General features: G+C 44.5%; 1 protein-coding gene across 3 annotated transcripts in view; it reads left to right on the plus strand.

Annotated features, from left to right (window-relative positions):
* The first annotated feature begins 1,320 nt into the window (after nt 1-1,320).
* Nucleotides 1,321-16,385, plus strand: part of cachd1 (cache domain containing 1) — a 76,058-nt gene continuing 60,993 nt past the window's right edge. The window contains exons 1-2 of one of the 3 annotated variants that reach the window (XM_035647940.2): nt 1,321-1,549; nt 1,862-2,558. In XM_035647940.2, the coding sequence (XP_035503833.1) occupies nt 2,331-2,558 (228 nt within the window). In that variant the 5' untranslated portion in view covers nt 1,321-1,549; nt 1,862-2,330. Of the gene's footprint in view, nt 1,550-1,774; nt 2,559-16,385 lie in introns of those variants that run through there. The other 2 variants (XM_047336858.1, XM_047336857.1) reach the window with 2 other exon arrangements.

The following is a 16,385-nucleotide window of genomic DNA, read 5'->3' on the forward strand; positions in this document are numbered from 1 at the left end:
AGAGACGGTAAAGAGTTCATGTCTGAAAACAGCTTGAGATGTTACACAACTGATGGAAAAGTATTCCTTTAGTGAAATGTATTACCATTTAGGCATGTTTACAGAACATCAAAAGTCTTGATGTTGTAAAAATGTTGTGTCCAGTGAACCTGGATATTTCACTTTATAACAGGTTTTTTTTTGCCTCAAATAAACGTTCAAACAGACATTTTGTGTCTGAATCCAATGTTGGTTTGAAAAAGAAATCTCCCCCCAAAAAATTCCAAGGAGTGAGACGGCTGGGAAGAGACCAGTTGTACAGCTGCAAATCACATACACTCCAGAAGAGAGAGAGAGACACACACACACACACACACACAGAGCACTGATTAGAGGTCATCTGTTGGATGGGTTGAAGTGCTGTTGTGTTTCAAAGCTTCGCCTCATCGACCTTGGCTTCAAGTCTCTTTACCAAAAAAGCTATCTGTTTTTTTTTTTATCTATCTTGTTTTTATTTATGACCAAACACACTCAAGCCTTTGCTCTTTCTCAAAGCTGCTCAGCCAAAGTTAAAAATCGAAGCTGTACTGAAACCAAGAAGTGGATTTTTACAGAAGTGGAGTTGACTATGCAGCTGGCTCAAGAGTGTCTGCCTCTCAGCTGGCTGCTGCGTTGGTTTTCCTCCACATATAAATTACATTTGCAGAGGAGCGATGCCACAATACATTTGTACACGTATCACCAACAAGTTTATTTGAAATCCCTAAAAGCACATGTTCTCTGTGTCGTGTCCCCACATGGACCTTCACACGAAAGGATGTAAGTTTTCGCTCTTTCGCGTCTTTAATGACCTGTGGTGTTGTTTCCAGCCATTTTAGACTCAATTTATTTAAATATATGAATTGTATTTGGTGAATTTGCGGTTATATATAGATATAAATGACTTGATTTGATTTTTTAAGTGACAAAAACAATTTGTACATGATTCTGTATCAGCCCACTGTATTGATACTCAACCATGATGGAACTTAAAAATGAACTAGTGTTACTTATTAGCCTATAAAACTGTAAAACGTCCTATTTAATCATTTGGATTAAAACTTTTTCAATGTCTGGTCAAGATTTTTTGGCAGGTGGTGTTTCTTTAATTTTGTTGTTGGTGGGGAGGGGGAGGCTTGGACTTAAAACCTTGCTACACCCCAGCCGACTGTAATGTACGGAAGAGTATTAGGGGCAGTCATAAGGGGAAAAATGAGGGGGAAGATTTTTGACATTTTGTGAATAAAGTCAGTGTCGAGAATAAAGTTGAAAATTGTGACCCGGAAGTACTTTTTAGCGGCACCAAACAACCGGATGTTGATATGTTGCTAACCAGTTTGCTAGCTTACGCTAGCTGCTAACCAAGTTGTAAAGTTGCGACGTTATTATTATTGACCGGCTAAATCTGGAAGAAACGATGCGGGACAACGAGTGTTTGCACATGAACATCGACTTGTGTCACTTAACGTTCAATTACAAACAACCGTGAATGAATTTTGAGAGGCGCGCAGTTAGCGGAGCTTTAGCTAACGTAAGTTAACGTGGATGTGACAGATGAACTGGGACCACAACACGGTCGTTTGGGGCTATTTCCACTTTAATCTCAACATTTCGACTTTATTCTCAACATGTCGACTTTATTCTCAACATGTCGACTTTACTCTCAACATTTCGACTTTATTGTCCAAAAAGAAAAATCCCCCCCCCCCCCCGCATTTTGTCTTCTTCTTATGCCTGGCCCTAATAGGCTTCCGTAGTAATGAACCGCGTTGCCCTTTACTTAATTTATTAGTTAATTTGTAATTTTCTCGATGATTTTTCCTCCTTTCTTTCCCAGCAGCAGCAGCAGCAGAGGTCGCAGGGAACGTGGAAGCCCCGTCCATCGATCCAGGCGCCGGTGGGACTCTTGTGTTTTCCACGCCTCCTACTTTTTCACCCCCACTGTGGTGAATCTCCGGCTCTCTCACACACACACACACACACACACACTTTGCCAGACTTCCAGGAGTTGGAGCGACGGGTCGAAGACGGAACACAGGCAACGTTTTAAACGGCAACAACCCCACGTATCCTCCCTTCCCTCTTTTACGCATGGATCTGTTTCCTTCTGTTGGCGGATTTCGAGGAGGCGCGATGGTTTGCGCCGCTGGAAACGTTGGAGCCTCGCACCGGAGCGAACGAGCACACGTCCCCTGCGCTGCAAAGTTGTAGAAGTAGCCCCCCCCCTAGAAGTTGTTCTTCTTCTCTCGCTCCTTCTCCGCCGCCGGATCAGACTCCGCGCTCTCGCCCGGGAGCCGCACACAAGCCACCTCATGGCGAGGCGGGCGGCGGGGGGGTCCGCGGTCTCTCTGCGGCACCGGGCGCCTCGGTTTCACGGGGGCTCGTCGTCGCTGTCGTGGGGCTTCGTTTTAATCTGCTCCGCGCTCTCGTGTGGATACTGCGGAGCGGAGACGGAGTTCTCCATCCTGGAGGAAGCGCAAGTTCTGGCCGAGCAAATGAAGAAGCTGTCCTCGCAGGAGCTGGGAGTCTTCACCATGCAGGTAAAAGAAAGAACACAACGACAACAACAACAACAACAACAACAACAACAGCAGTTTCTTTGTGTGTGTTTAAATGTGCTGCTGGTGCGTAACTGTTGGGAGATCCAATGTTGGCTGCAGCCACTCCGAACCACCACTGTGCCCAGAGATAGAGAGAGAGAGAGAGAGACAGACAAGGCCTCCACGCAGGGTGAAACAATTTCATAACGTGATCATCAGCCACAGAGGAGGAAACTTTGTTGTCACAAATGTTGCAGGTACGAGACAATGAGCTCTGTGGTTCCCGGGTCGCTCCGCGCTGCAGCCGCAGGCGCGTTTCATCTGGGACCTCCAACACGCGGGTGCAGCTTGTGTGTCCCATTAATCCCCTGATATATTGACACGTGCACGTTCTTTTCTTTCATTGCACAGAAGATAACCAATTTTTTTTTTACGCATGCATTTCTGCTGCAAAATGCAAAAAAAATTGAGGGGTGAAAATGAAATCAACTGTCGCCCACAGCCCCCCCCCCACAGCCCCTCCTCCCTCCTGTTCCTTTTCCAAAGCCCATGTCCTGATAAATAGCACCAGTTCTGATGCAGTTAAACTGTGATCAGGTCGTATGATCCAGGGCCCTGAAGATGGACACATGCCATAACTCGTGCGGATACATACAATAAAAGGGCTGCTTTTCATGCCTTCCAGTGTGTGTGAGGAGAATGTGGGTCTCCTTAACACCAATTCTCTTGTTTTTTATCAGCCCTTTAAGTAAACTCACATCACCAGCTCTCTGGCCTCAAGGAGAAGTGATGCTATTTGTGTAACTACTACAGACAATAAATTAGATTTTTGTTTGCGAGCGAATGTGAATGGAGACATTGTCCCCCATCAGCTGCGGATCAGACTCGATGCTTCAGATGGTTGAATCGCTTGTGTTAATCCAATGACAGAGGAAAATGTTCCTGCAGAGTTCCCAGAGCTCAAAGCAAAGCTGTAAAAGAGGATAGAACCAGTGTGATATTGTGTTTTCCTTTGTCATATGTCGTTAACATAACTCGATTTATCAGATTTGTTGCTTGTTTCCTTTTAGTAGAAGTGACATGGTTCGTCGATGTGTGTCACCTTTTATTCCATTATCAGAAATCCCAAAATTTTGAGGAGCGTTTTCCTTTATGAATCTCCAAATGCATCGACCGATTTGTCAGCGTCGAGCTCAGATGGTCGGTCGATTAGTAATGTCCGCAAACAATTAAGCAAGTGTGCCAGAGACACACGCTCTTTATGCCTTCTCAAATGTAAATATTTTCCTACAAATGTACAATGAAAAATCAGCAGAAACACGCCTTTGCATTGTCCGTGTTTGTGCAGAGCTGCTGCACCAAGTCACCAAATGGCAGGAGGTGCAGGCTTCAGCAGTGCCGGGTGTGAGGAGGGGGTGTTTAGCACTTCACAGGCAGAGGAGCTCACGGGCCCTGAACACAGAGGAGAGGCAGCGGGAGGGGGGGCCCGGGCCCCAAATGGCGTTTCATCTTTTTCTGCTTCCACACAGAGCTCGCCTTCATCCCCAGCTCTGGGAGTTGGCTTTGAGGGGGCTTCCTCTGATCCCCCTGCATCCGCCTTTGTCACCACGCATCCCCGTACCTGAGTTTGTGCTCAGTCTCTGCCTCATTTTTCTCTTGCCATTATTAACCCTGCAGTTCTTTTTTTTTTGTTGTTGCTGTTGCTAGTGCTTATACTAAAAATTAATCACCTCTTTCAATCTCTGCCATTATTTCAGATTTTTATCTCTATGTCAAATTATCACGAAAACACACATTCGGCATCGTTCCTTCCCCCTGGGCCGTGGGAAACCAGTTGTGAAAAAAAAACTAATCTGACTTGGCACGAAGCAAATGGGAGTTTGATGGAAGCGGTACATTCGTGAGGGTGGTTTTCCATGAACGCCAGAGACGTGTGCATCCAGTAAAAACAGTCTGCATCGGCCCCTGGAAACAACTGCAGGGATGTGTCGGCCGTGCTGTGCTATGCAGACACCTGTTCTCTGGTCTGACTGTGTCAGTCGAGCTGGATTTCAGTTTACCTTTCCGTCTCTTTTCCCCTGTGCAGTACAATAATGCATTTTCTCCCACGTTGTAGTTTATTTGTCGTTGTCTTTGATTCAAATTCAAATTTCTGGAGTCGCGTCTCCGTTTTTACATGTTTCATTTCTCTGCAGCGAGGTATCTACGTGCAAAGCCAACGCATTACTATTTCTGAAGGCACGTCACCAGCATCTCCATTTAAAAAAAACGTAATTCTAACCCTCTCCACTCCACCCCTCATTCTCCGGCAGATGTGTAATTTGAGGCTCGCTTTGCCCGGTGCTTCAGAGTCACTGGGTCAACCTTGTTCAAATCCGTCGTTGAGTTAGTCAATTATCAGGGGACGCGAGGGTGTACAGTTGACACTTTGTTTAGGCCCGTAGGTCAACCCCTCACAGCTGAGTTTCAGCATGGTGTGAGTTTCATCTGGGTTTACAGTGGATAGTAAAAGCTTCTTTTTCCAAAATGACACAATTCTGCTAATCAGCCTTCCCACGGCATCAATTTTCAGAGCTGGTTAGTCTAAAAAAGTGGCAACCATTTTGATATTTGCTTGAATTAATTTTTCAGAATGTCACGTGTTTAACGCGTCATTTACATTCAAAAAACAATATATTTTTTCTGGGCTGCTGCAGATTCACACCAATTCTGTCTTTCGTTTGTTGTTGTCAGAACTCGCTGGTTCGGTGCATAAATCAGAGAGTTGAAAGTGATATCCCACTTCGTTAAAGCTATTCCTTGTGAAAGATTTATGACGCTGACTCCTTTTGTTCGACTCTCGGTTGGTTGTTTTGAAAGCAGGGAGTCTTCTTTGATATGTAACTAGCGAGCGTTCAATGTCGGATTTTCTGTTGCTTAAAGCAGAAGGTTGTTGTTTTTTTTTACATATAAATCTGGATTCAGGCTTGGATCTGAATATGAAATATGACCTCATTTCCCCCCAGTCCATGTTATTAAAACACTCTTGTCGTGTGGGAACCTGCCAGAACCTGGACCACGGGCGCATGTTTCCAACAAACTGCCATGGCAACGTGGGCAAGATCACTTGTTGGAAACACAGAGAAACTTTTAACATAAAGGCGCCCGGAGCCAAAACGAGTTCATTCATCACTGTGTTGCATGTCCAAGGTACATTGGCTGATTTATTTATGAAGGAAATTTCACTGTGTTCCTTTTTTAAGGGCCCTAATCCACAGAGAAGTGTGGTTTGTTATTGAAGTTGGCTTGTCTCGTATCCCCAACTCCCCCTAATTGAATATTGATAGTAATTTGAGGGCAGCGGAGGTTTGTGAAGGAAAAGGAGAAAATTGGTGTATGGCTCTGGCATTTTAATTGGGCTGTGATTTTCTGGTTTGGGTTTGGTCCAAGGGCAACGGCGCCCACATTCCCCGCTTTTGTTGTTGTCCTTCACTTGCACAAGACAAGTTGCTTAGGTTTTGTTTTAACATAGCACATATATAAACGTCTTTCTTCAATCCACCTGCCTTTATTCCCAGTTCCTCTACTTTCCCCCTTTTTTCTGACTACGGCTGTTTCTTCTTTTTTCCTCACTTTCATATTGAGTCTGTTGCAGAGACAGGCAAACGGGGAGGAGGAGGTGGGTTTGAGGGTTTGAGGAAATTCAGCGGGACATCAAGAATTCCTGCTAGGTTCACTGCAGCACAGCTTCAAAGGCTTCTCGCCTCTTACTGCATTGCCTACATGACTGTGTGCTCAAACCGTCAAGGTTACTCTGAGAGCCTTGCGGGCCCTCGTCTACATGTGAGACCACTACTCTCTCTCTCTCTCTCATTCTTTTATTTTTCGGCTTTTTGCTGTCCATCAAAAGAAAAATGTATTCAGGAACCACTGTTCATCTAATCTGTCGTCCTATTATAGCGCTTTACGCAGGGCGTGTACATCTTGACTGCATGTTCAGTTGCATATATCCTAGTGTATATAACACGGGCCCAATGAAACAAAAGGACATGTTTAACATTTTTCTTTACAATAACACTCATCCAAAGGTCAAATGAGCACATGGGTGTCAAATGTGAATCTCTGAGCACATTCCTGAACTCGTCTTGTTGATCTGTTTTTGTTCACCGTCCCCCAGGGTCCAGAGGGTTACACAACATTACTATTCCCTGTTGCCCACAACAGAATATGGGAACTCATCAATGGTGATACTGAGGCCCTGCTCAGACCTGGTATTGACCTCTCACATATGAGGAACGCGGCAGAAGGTTGTCCGAGTCAGACGCGCTCAACATTGACCTCCACATGCCGATTTAACTATTTCAAAATCGGTAAAATCATATTATATCGGCCACACTCAGTGCTTTGCCCCTCCCTCCCTCTCTCTCATGTGTTTATTTGCATGTAGAGCATGGAGATGGGATGCGATCACAAGTGGTCACTCAAGGCGCATTCCAATACCACGTGTGAACTGCAAGGGGCGTACTTAGAGCTGCCCACTTGCGATTGGATCACCCAGGATGCATGACAATGGCAGGTATGAATAGGGGCCCAGAGTGGCTAACATTAGCATGACTGGCATTGGCGGTCTTCTATCCCTGCACATTAACACCGACACGCCCGGCCTGCATGTAACCGTACTCTGATTTTCTGGATCAATATTCTGCCAAAACATGACGCACCACGTCTGCTGCCGATCATCAGGCCCTGGTCTGCTTGCATTGTGAAAGGGGCCAATTTGCAGATTTTTAGCGGACGACCGGTCTACACAGTAATTTTGTTGTGAAAGTGGTATCGGAAAGACTGCGGTCGACCTGCAGGTTCGAACCCACCAGAGGTCACCTTGCACAGGCGACCTCCGGGCTAATTTTTCACAGGACAGTGTTCATCTAAGCCACAGGTGCTTTGCATTTGTCAGCCCCCCCCCCCCCCCTTTTTTTTTTTAGTCCAGCCATAAATCGTGATGTGCCTCAGTGGTTTATTAGCCCTTTGAGGCTGTGCTGAACTATCTGCACCTCCTGTTCCTTTTTAATTTTTAACGGTTACATTTTTTCCACACTGTTATTGCCGGGAGACTTCATATTTTATTTTTTTATTCCTACTCGCTTTCACACTCCGTTATTGGATTCTCGGTCCCAAGTTGCCGCTGATACATGAAGAATTTATGACTCCAAGATATACTGTTCTGTTTATATGTTTGCTTTTTAGCGTTATTCCTTTTAAATCCTAGCTCAATTTCAAATGAACATGGTAACTGGTGTAATAAGTTGTTTGTGTATGACCACATTTCCAAACTGAACTTTTAATATTTTAAATATTGCATTGAAATTAAGAAAAATGGGTCTGTCGGCCAACAGCTGCAAAGTCTGCACAGTTTAAAAACTTGGCACGGCTTTCATATCAGTCTCTAAAAATTCTTGGCCTGTCCAAGAGCCGGGGAAGTGGCCCAGTTCTGTCGACCGTTACCTTTATCTTCCCATCACAATGCGGGAGTGAACAGAGCAAAAGGGCCATGTTTTCATTAAATGTTGGGCTGCTTGTATGTCTTGGCCTGAGTCCAGGTGCAGGGAGTCTCAGGCGCCCCCTCTGTCCAACCGCCTCGCACCGCAGTGTCTCCAACCTCCAAACCGTGCACACACCAGACGTGGTGAAGTCCGCAGACTTGTTGGATGAAACGGGCAACTAAGTGCCACTTTCAGACGAAAAACGTTCTGTTTTTTGATTGAAGAAAGTCAACCTTGTCTCCAATCTGCCTTACATTTTTGAATTCTTGCATTCGGTGCTATAAGTGTTATGACTGAAAAGACATCTCTTATCTTCCATCTGTACTTTGCCGTTTTTATCCACAGAGGCGTCGTGTCTCAAGGTATTCATTGTTGGTCGGCCAGCTGCTCGCTCTACCGCTCTACCAACTTGGTCCAGACCAAAGTATGAACTATTGTATGGATTGCCATGAAAACACTCTGGAAGATGAATCCTACTGACTATGGTCAAAAAATTTCCTCTAGTGGCATCGGCAGCTCAGAGTTTTTGCACGTACAGTATGCTTCATCTCAACATCCTTGTGATCCATTTTTTTTGTTATGTTGCCACGGTAACTTAAGTTTTACATTGGCTATGAATGAAATTTTATAGGAATGCATGAGAAAGAAATTGGAAGTCTGCAAGCCTTTAAGTTTATTGGTGATATTTTGACCCAACTGTCATCTTAAAAAGTCCAGAATCAAAATGTGGGAACGTGTTGTTTTGAAAGTGGTCTTCTGGAGAAGAATGTTGGGTCAAACATTGTTAACAAAGCTCAAAGAACTCTGCTTACGGTTTCCCCCCCAAAAAACAAGCCTAATTACTTTGCAATTGAAAATTTGGAAAGTTACCTTTAAATGTGCCGATATTTGAAATAAAAAACACCAACTTTTCAAAAGCCATTTTAAGCATTTGCCATTTGACTCCACAGAGAACTAAATAGACATCATGTTCTATTTTGTATCAGACTTCATCTTTTTTTTCAATCTACCTGCAGCGTTCTGCTTTAATTAGCTTTGTGCAAGAAGTCTGTTGGAAGAAAGAAACAGTGGGAGAAACATTTTCAGGGATATGTTTTTCTTCTTCTTCCTCCGAGCTTTTGGACGGCTCCCACTCGTTCCAATCAGATCCCTTTAATTGTTTGCCAGTTTTATGTACAGCCCAGTGCACTGTCTCTTGGCTCCTGCTGGACTGCGGTCCGGACGGAGCATGAAACCGATGTTCTTCTTCTCCTTCTGCACCAGCTGTTGTGGTTTGAATCTGTCTGTACTGTCGTGGCCAGATCATTTATCTGGCCGCCTTTTTTTTGATCCGTTTCCCACATTTCTCAGTTGAAGAAGTCCTCTCTCTCTGTTTGGCCTTGACTAAAATTGGTTTTGCAGTGTTTTTTGCTGGTTCCTCAACCTTCGCCGTTTTCCTCTCTGCTGTATCTCATGCTGACCTGCTTTGAAATGCCAAGCTGCCAGAATCTCGTCTGAACAATTGCTGTATCAGTGCAATATAAGTTGAACATGGTCCGATCAGGGAAGACAATCATTTTCCAGCTGCAATCATCCTGTCATTATCATATGTACCTGAGATACACATCGGGATGACACTTGCACGTGTGCATTTGTGCATCATTATCATGTATAGAGCTGGAATGATTTGTAGAATGATGCAAACATTTTAATGGTAAATGTTTTCATTTGTTTCATATCATTGAAAACAGAATATCTTTGAATTGGAGACTACTGGTCGGACAAAATAAGCAATTTTAAAATGTCATCTTGGGCTCTGAGGAAATACATTTAGCATCTTACTAGATCCCTGACCCATTTACTCTCTGCACAAAGACAACGTTTATGTCTTTAAGATAAAATGTTTGTCTACTTGCCGCTCCCGTTTATCTTATAGCCATGAAACTAATGATTATTATCAGTGCAAATTAATTACAGTTTGCAATTATCTGTGTAATTTAAGCAAACGTCACATATTGTGATATTTTCTTTGTGATAACATGAAAAGCTGTTCAATGTTTAAGGACTAACACTGTGTGTATTGAACTGAGGTTGTTTATCTGCGTACAACCAAGCTGTCCAGGTTTTCAGTGAAAGTAGTTAACTCCGTCCTCTGCGTATTAAATAGGAAAACTAATTATCTCTCTGTGTTTAATCAGCTCAGTCTCACTTTTTTATAACGCTTCTCCCTTTCTCTCTTACCGCTCTCTCACTTTTTATCTCCCTCTCACCATCACCCTTGCTGCCTTGTCTTTCTTCACACAGCTTTGCACGCAAACACACACACACGCACACACACACACACACACACACACACGCACACACACACACACACACACACACACACACACACACACACACACACACACACAAAGCGATAAATGCACTCCACGAGAGAGAGGGTGAAAAGGATCTTTATTAGTGATCCGGGCTTTGTGTTCTTTTTCTTTCCTTCTCCCCCAGATTCCTGCCAGTGTTACTTAGTTAGTTCCAACAGGGCTGACCTGGCGGTGTTAGCCAACGGACCCCAGGCCACCCCTTAGCAAGTCAGTCCCTTCACTCGCCACAATGGACGAGACTCAAAATGAACTCTCCCTGAAAGAGAGAGAGGGAGAGAGAGGGGGTGGGGGGGGGGGGGGCTTATGGTGGAGGCAAGGGGTAGTTAGCAAAATACCCATTTGGGAGGGCAAGGAGAGTTGAGAGGGACCAGCTCCCTCCCCCCAGACATTATGAATTTGTAAGGCCCCCCATCCCCCTTGGTGTGCACACTCACTCCTGCAGAAGAGGCTTTGCATTCTCGATGAGCAGATAGTTGGAGCTCCTACTGTGGCGAAAGCAGATCTGTTTTTCACGCCTCTTTTTCTCCACTCTCCCCTCTCTGTTTATGCCTCTCTCGCTTTCTGTGAGCTCTTCTTGCGTTGCATACACAAACCTGCGTTAAAACCCAAACTTCACTCGATGAGAGGCGCCCTCTCCAAAGTCCTCGCAAAAGGTTCATCCATGTTTTCCAGTTTTTTGGGGGTTGAGACCTGACTGTGCATGTGTAACGGTGTGGGGTTCTTCCTCGAGGCAGAGGGGTGCAAGGGAAAATGCTAAATTGGGTGCAGTGGGTATGAAAAGCCCCTTTTATACAGAGGTGCCTCTATTTTTGCCTCTGAGAAGACCTCTCGTTATTCTGTCATTGGTTGTTTTAACTGAACCAAAGAAGCGTGGCGGCTTTCTGGAAACCGAGGCGTGACATATAACACCGGAGCATCAGCATCTGTCCTGTCCTCCTACTCTTCTTGGTTTCCAGCTGTGGAAATCAAGAAATGGCAGCTTCTCCAAACTCTGGAGTCTCATACGCATGGGCACAGAGCTCAGCCTATGTCACAGGAGTTTGCATCGCTGTGTCATGATGGTGAGGATTTATATGATGCTTTCTCTCACACTGGGGGTCACAGGGTTGCGAAGGTCAGCCCTGTTAGTCTTAACTCCTCTCCTTACGGCCATTCATAAACATGAACTGCTGCAACACAGAGAAACCCCTCTCCAAAAAGCTCAAGGTCCAAATGGTTTGGACCTCCTCACTGGCCGTATGTGCCGACCCGAACAATCTCCTGCCGCGTTTTTTAAGGTGAACGGCAAACTCAGGAAATTGTCCGGGCACAATTTTGCGGACATTTTCCAGAGTTAATTTTCGGAAAACGGCATTAGTTTCTCCTTTCGTCCATCTTCTCCACCATCGTCATCATATTCCCTGGCTCCCTTCCCTATTTTTTCAGTGTAATTGTGTCTGTGGGTGTTGGTATGTGAAACTGTGTCCTGTGCCCTTCTTGTCTTCTGCCGGTTTCCCCCGCCTTTGATGATGAATCAGGAAGTGACCGCGGCTAATGACTTGAACTTTGGACTTTCTGTAAGACGAGGCTGGTCGGAAGATGAAAAGAGATGCGTTGTTTTCATTCTTGCAGAACATTTTTTTACAAGGGGATGGGGGAAATGTGATACAGCTCGCTAATTGGGAGGCAAAGAGGAGTGTCAGATCTTTGAGAGTGAGATGAAAAATGCGATGACACCGGAACACGGAAAATGCGGTTTCAAACAAATGTTATCACCAAAAATCACACTCCTTTGTCTCTTTATATCTCCACCTATGCACACACACATACACAGAAGAATATAAACCTATATGCGCGGCGTGCCGGCAGCTGTGTTTAGCTAGCGGCGTCTCTGAGCTCTGTTATGTGTCTTCCAAACGAGTGGCTTATTTGATCTGGACTGACTTCGCAAGAAATGGAAGACGGACCATTAGGGAAACCAAACAGGCTTTGTGTTTAGCATGGATGTGGAGGGTTTGTCCTGCTGGCATGTCAACATTAACCCAGATCACAGAGAAGTAGAAAGACAATCTGCTCTCCGTCTTTATTCAGAACTCGAGTGCTTTGCTTTGAGAACTTTTTGAGTGTGTGGACACTGTGGTTTTTCTGCACCCGGCACTATGGCAGAGATTCCCTCCCCATTGTGATGTCAACCCAGAAGAAACCCGATCTCATTCAGGGTTAGGCGCAAGGGCCTTAGCTTTTTAACGTATTCAGCTCAGTGCCCCAAATGATAACCGTAATGTCTCACGCTGGGTCCCAGACTCATAAAAACATATTGCCCTTGTTGCGTAGGGACCATCTTGAAATCATCTTGCCGCACGTTCTTACATCTTGGCCACTTGTTTAAGAAACTTGCCAGTTTTCCCTCTTATTTCCCCCCCCTGGCTGGCTTTGTCTGTGTGTTCAGGTTCTGTTTGTGGTGTCTCCAGTTTAATTTCACTGCCAAGTTGGTTGTTTAGGCAGACAGGCTCGCATGGACTCTGTGTGGATTGCCTTAGACTCCTTTCTTTCTCTTAAACCAATTGTTGTCAACATTTTAGGGAGTTAGCATTTGCTGATTTAGACAGACGTCTGTTTGAAACTGCCAAAAAAAGAAAGCACCTGACTACAGTAACTCAATTAACAGATAATGGAACGAAAAGACGAACGGTTTTACTCCTCGGGTTCTGGAGAATGTCTCGAGACGTAACCTGGTAAATATTCGTTTAACATCTACTTAATCCTATTTATAATTTAGATTTGTCAAATAGACATTTATATAGTCAACATGTAGTTTTTTCTTGTGCCATATAAAGTGCGGTGAACCCTGTCAACAGACTATTCCCAACTTTAACAGACTCTTTTACACTGACTCCTAGTCACAAGTTCAAATCTAATCATTCTCTTGTTTGATTTTCTTAAGTCAATGCAGAAACACCAGAGCGATGACTACCTAGCGAGAGACAAAACCATTTAATACAGTCAAATCAATTTTTGGTGAGAATGACTTTGCCTGTTGACGTGGAGTTGAATATCACCAGATCCTTCCTGACTTTTTTTTTTCCACGTCAGACTCAATATGGAAAACAGAGCTTCGTTGAGGACCCGTCAAGAAGAAACCCCCATTGCCAGTCAGATCTTTACACTTGCTGGCAAGCGGAGAGGCCTAATGTTGAGTCAATGGTATAGCAAGCCCACTGTTTTACTACTTCAGTTTTCCCCAGCAGAAGCTCAATCAACTTTTTTTATGAGAGAAACCTACATTCTCATTCTATCCCGTCTTATACTGTGCTTCCCTGTCCTTTAAATCTCTGTCTCCATGATAGATTTGTATCCCCTTCCAGCAGGCCCTCTTGGTGCCAGGTTTGGCTGACTGGTGCCATGCCAGGTCTCCTCCGTCTGTCTATCCTAGGCATTGGCACCGTCAGCCAGCCGGGTTTTCTCCTGGCATCTGTTGGCAGCTGGTCAGCAGACAAACCACATCTAGGCAGCCTTTTTCTGTGCATTTTAATGGCACTTTGTGATGTTAAAGTAAATGTTCCAGTCAGATTTGAGGAAAATGAGCTCTGACGATTGGCAATGCATTAAGTCGCAGACCTGTCGGCTGACATGTATAAGAAACCTATGGTATAATCGTTCTCATACATGGAAGCTTGAGTTTCAGATAATCGTGCTAACATTTCAGTCAGGTCTACTAACTACTCCTGTTTACATTATGGGATACTACCTAAAATTGTGTCTGTGAAGGTTGTCAGTCATCCAGGTCATGGTATCTTCAGGAGTTGTACATATGTACACGGGCAACTGGGCCTGCCTGTTGCTTGTAGTTTGCATCACAAGCATGTCAGGCAACTGAAGATAAGGCAATGTTCCGCTATTAATATGTCACTTTTTACGATGGATAAAAACAGCCATTTTGCCACATTCAGTAGTGCCAAACAAATATTCCCCGTTGAAATTTTACAATTGTTATTTAACTGTAGTATGAGAAAGGATGATTAGTGTGAGTCTAGTGTGATCCTGAGCAAGGAAGGCTTTGGGTTGGTTTTCTTGCATCCCTGACTCCGGAAAAATAGATCTAAATGATGCAGCTTTTGTTTCAGAGTCATTAAATGTATAACGACCGCAAAAGCACACCATGCATCAATCACTTTCGGCAGAAATGTGCAATTGTATTTGGATGCGGAAGTCCTACATCTGGTGGTATTTCACGCTGTGTCACTTTCTGAACAGTCCTGGAAGTGAAGCGTTGCAGCAGCCTCAAACCTGCTCTGTTTTCAGGACTGCAGCTGGTGATCGTGTGAAAAGAAGCAGATCTCTTACCTTTTCTGGACACGTTAATCCGTCGGTGTTACTTGGTCTGTGTGTGAAAGGGCTCTTAGACTGATACTGAGCTCTGTGGGAACGGGAACCTGGGTGAATGTGTTGATTTTGTTTGTGATGCGTGCGCCTGTGTGTGTGTGTGTGTGTGTGTGTGCTTGTGCCCCACGTGTGTACAGGTAGTAGTGTGCTGATTTTCATTTTTTTGTATGTGACAAGGGGCTGAGCGATCCAAAATTCTTTATCGGTATTGATTTTGCCATATTTGTTTAATATTCATGGTTTGTTTTCAGAAAACATTAAAATGAGGAAAACTGAATTTTTTCCGCTTAGTGGTTGAGAGATGTGATGAAGTTATTCATGACACTGTGGCGAGATTCGCGGTTGATGCGAGGATTTGGAGATGTCTGTCAACTTATCACGGCTTATCCCCCCCCCCGGGAAAAAAAGAACAAATATTGTCACGTTTGATTGTACAACAGCACCAGATTGTTTTTACGATTTTGTCAAACCATTGAATGGAAAATAACTAATAAATCATTTTATATGAATTTACTTAAAATGATGTCCTGCCATATCACCCTCCCCTAATGTGAATATCTTAATATTGTTTTTGGTTTTCAATGAGGTCCCAAACCAGGCATTTTGATTGACCACAATTATAGCGGGAAAAACCCAATGGCGGGTTCGTCTTTGAGAGGCGCTGTCGTGTGTCTCCTGCATATATCATAGCAGAAACACTGCTCTCCCTCTCCTCGCATTCATGACAGGAAAAAACACTCAAAATTTCCATACCAGAAACTTGTGAATGTCCTTCGGGAACACATACACTCTCTGTCTCTCTGTGTCTCTCTCTCTCTCTCTCTCTCCTCTCTGTCTCTGTTGCTCTCTCTCTTTTGAATGCACTCACACTTAAGCTTCTGCACACAGCGACGATCGACTCATGAATCTGAATAGGAGAAGTTTCCGATGTTTAGACAGCATAGAAAAAAAAATCCTGATGCATATTCAGCCGATATCCCCCATAGGCCTGGCTGCTGTCTCAGAGCTCGACTTGACGCGTCTGTGAAACGCGAACACTCTGTGTGTGTGTGTGTGTGTGTGTGTGTGTGTGTGTGTGTGTGTGTGTGTGTGTGTGTGTGTGTGTGTGTGTGTGTGTGTGTGTGTGTGTGTGTGTGTGTGTGTGTGTGTGTGTGTGTGTGTGTGTGTGTGTGTGTGTGTGTGTGTGCGTGCGTGCGTGCGTGCGTGCGTGCGTGCGTGCGTGCGTGCGTGCGTGCGTGCGTGCGTGCGTGCGCGCGCGCGCGCGCGGTTTCCTTTGGTGTTAATAAATGTAAACTTTTACTGTAAATTTAACTATTTACATGCACATTTGAGATATTTGCATATGAAAACTATGCCGTAGATCTGAATCCTAATCCCTTCATGGTAACCATTTTTGACTCGTCCACGATTTACTATGTGACGGATGCCATGGTGCTTAATGGGCTTCTCTGCCGGTGGACTTTACAGCAGCTCTATAGTTCCAGTGTCATTGACTGCGAGATGGATACACCCGGTTCATTTTTTCCCCCTTCCAATATGATGTGTGCGAGCTGCATATACATCCACCACAAATAGTGTGACCTTGA

The sequence above is a fragment of the Scophthalmus maximus genome, chromosome 13, assembly GCF_022379125.1.
Source record: "Scophthalmus maximus strain ysfricsl-2021 chromosome 13, ASM2237912v1, whole genome shotgun sequence".
In the NCBI taxonomy this organism is placed as follows: Eukaryota; Metazoa; Chordata; class Actinopteri; order Pleuronectiformes; family Scophthalmidae; genus Scophthalmus; species Scophthalmus maximus.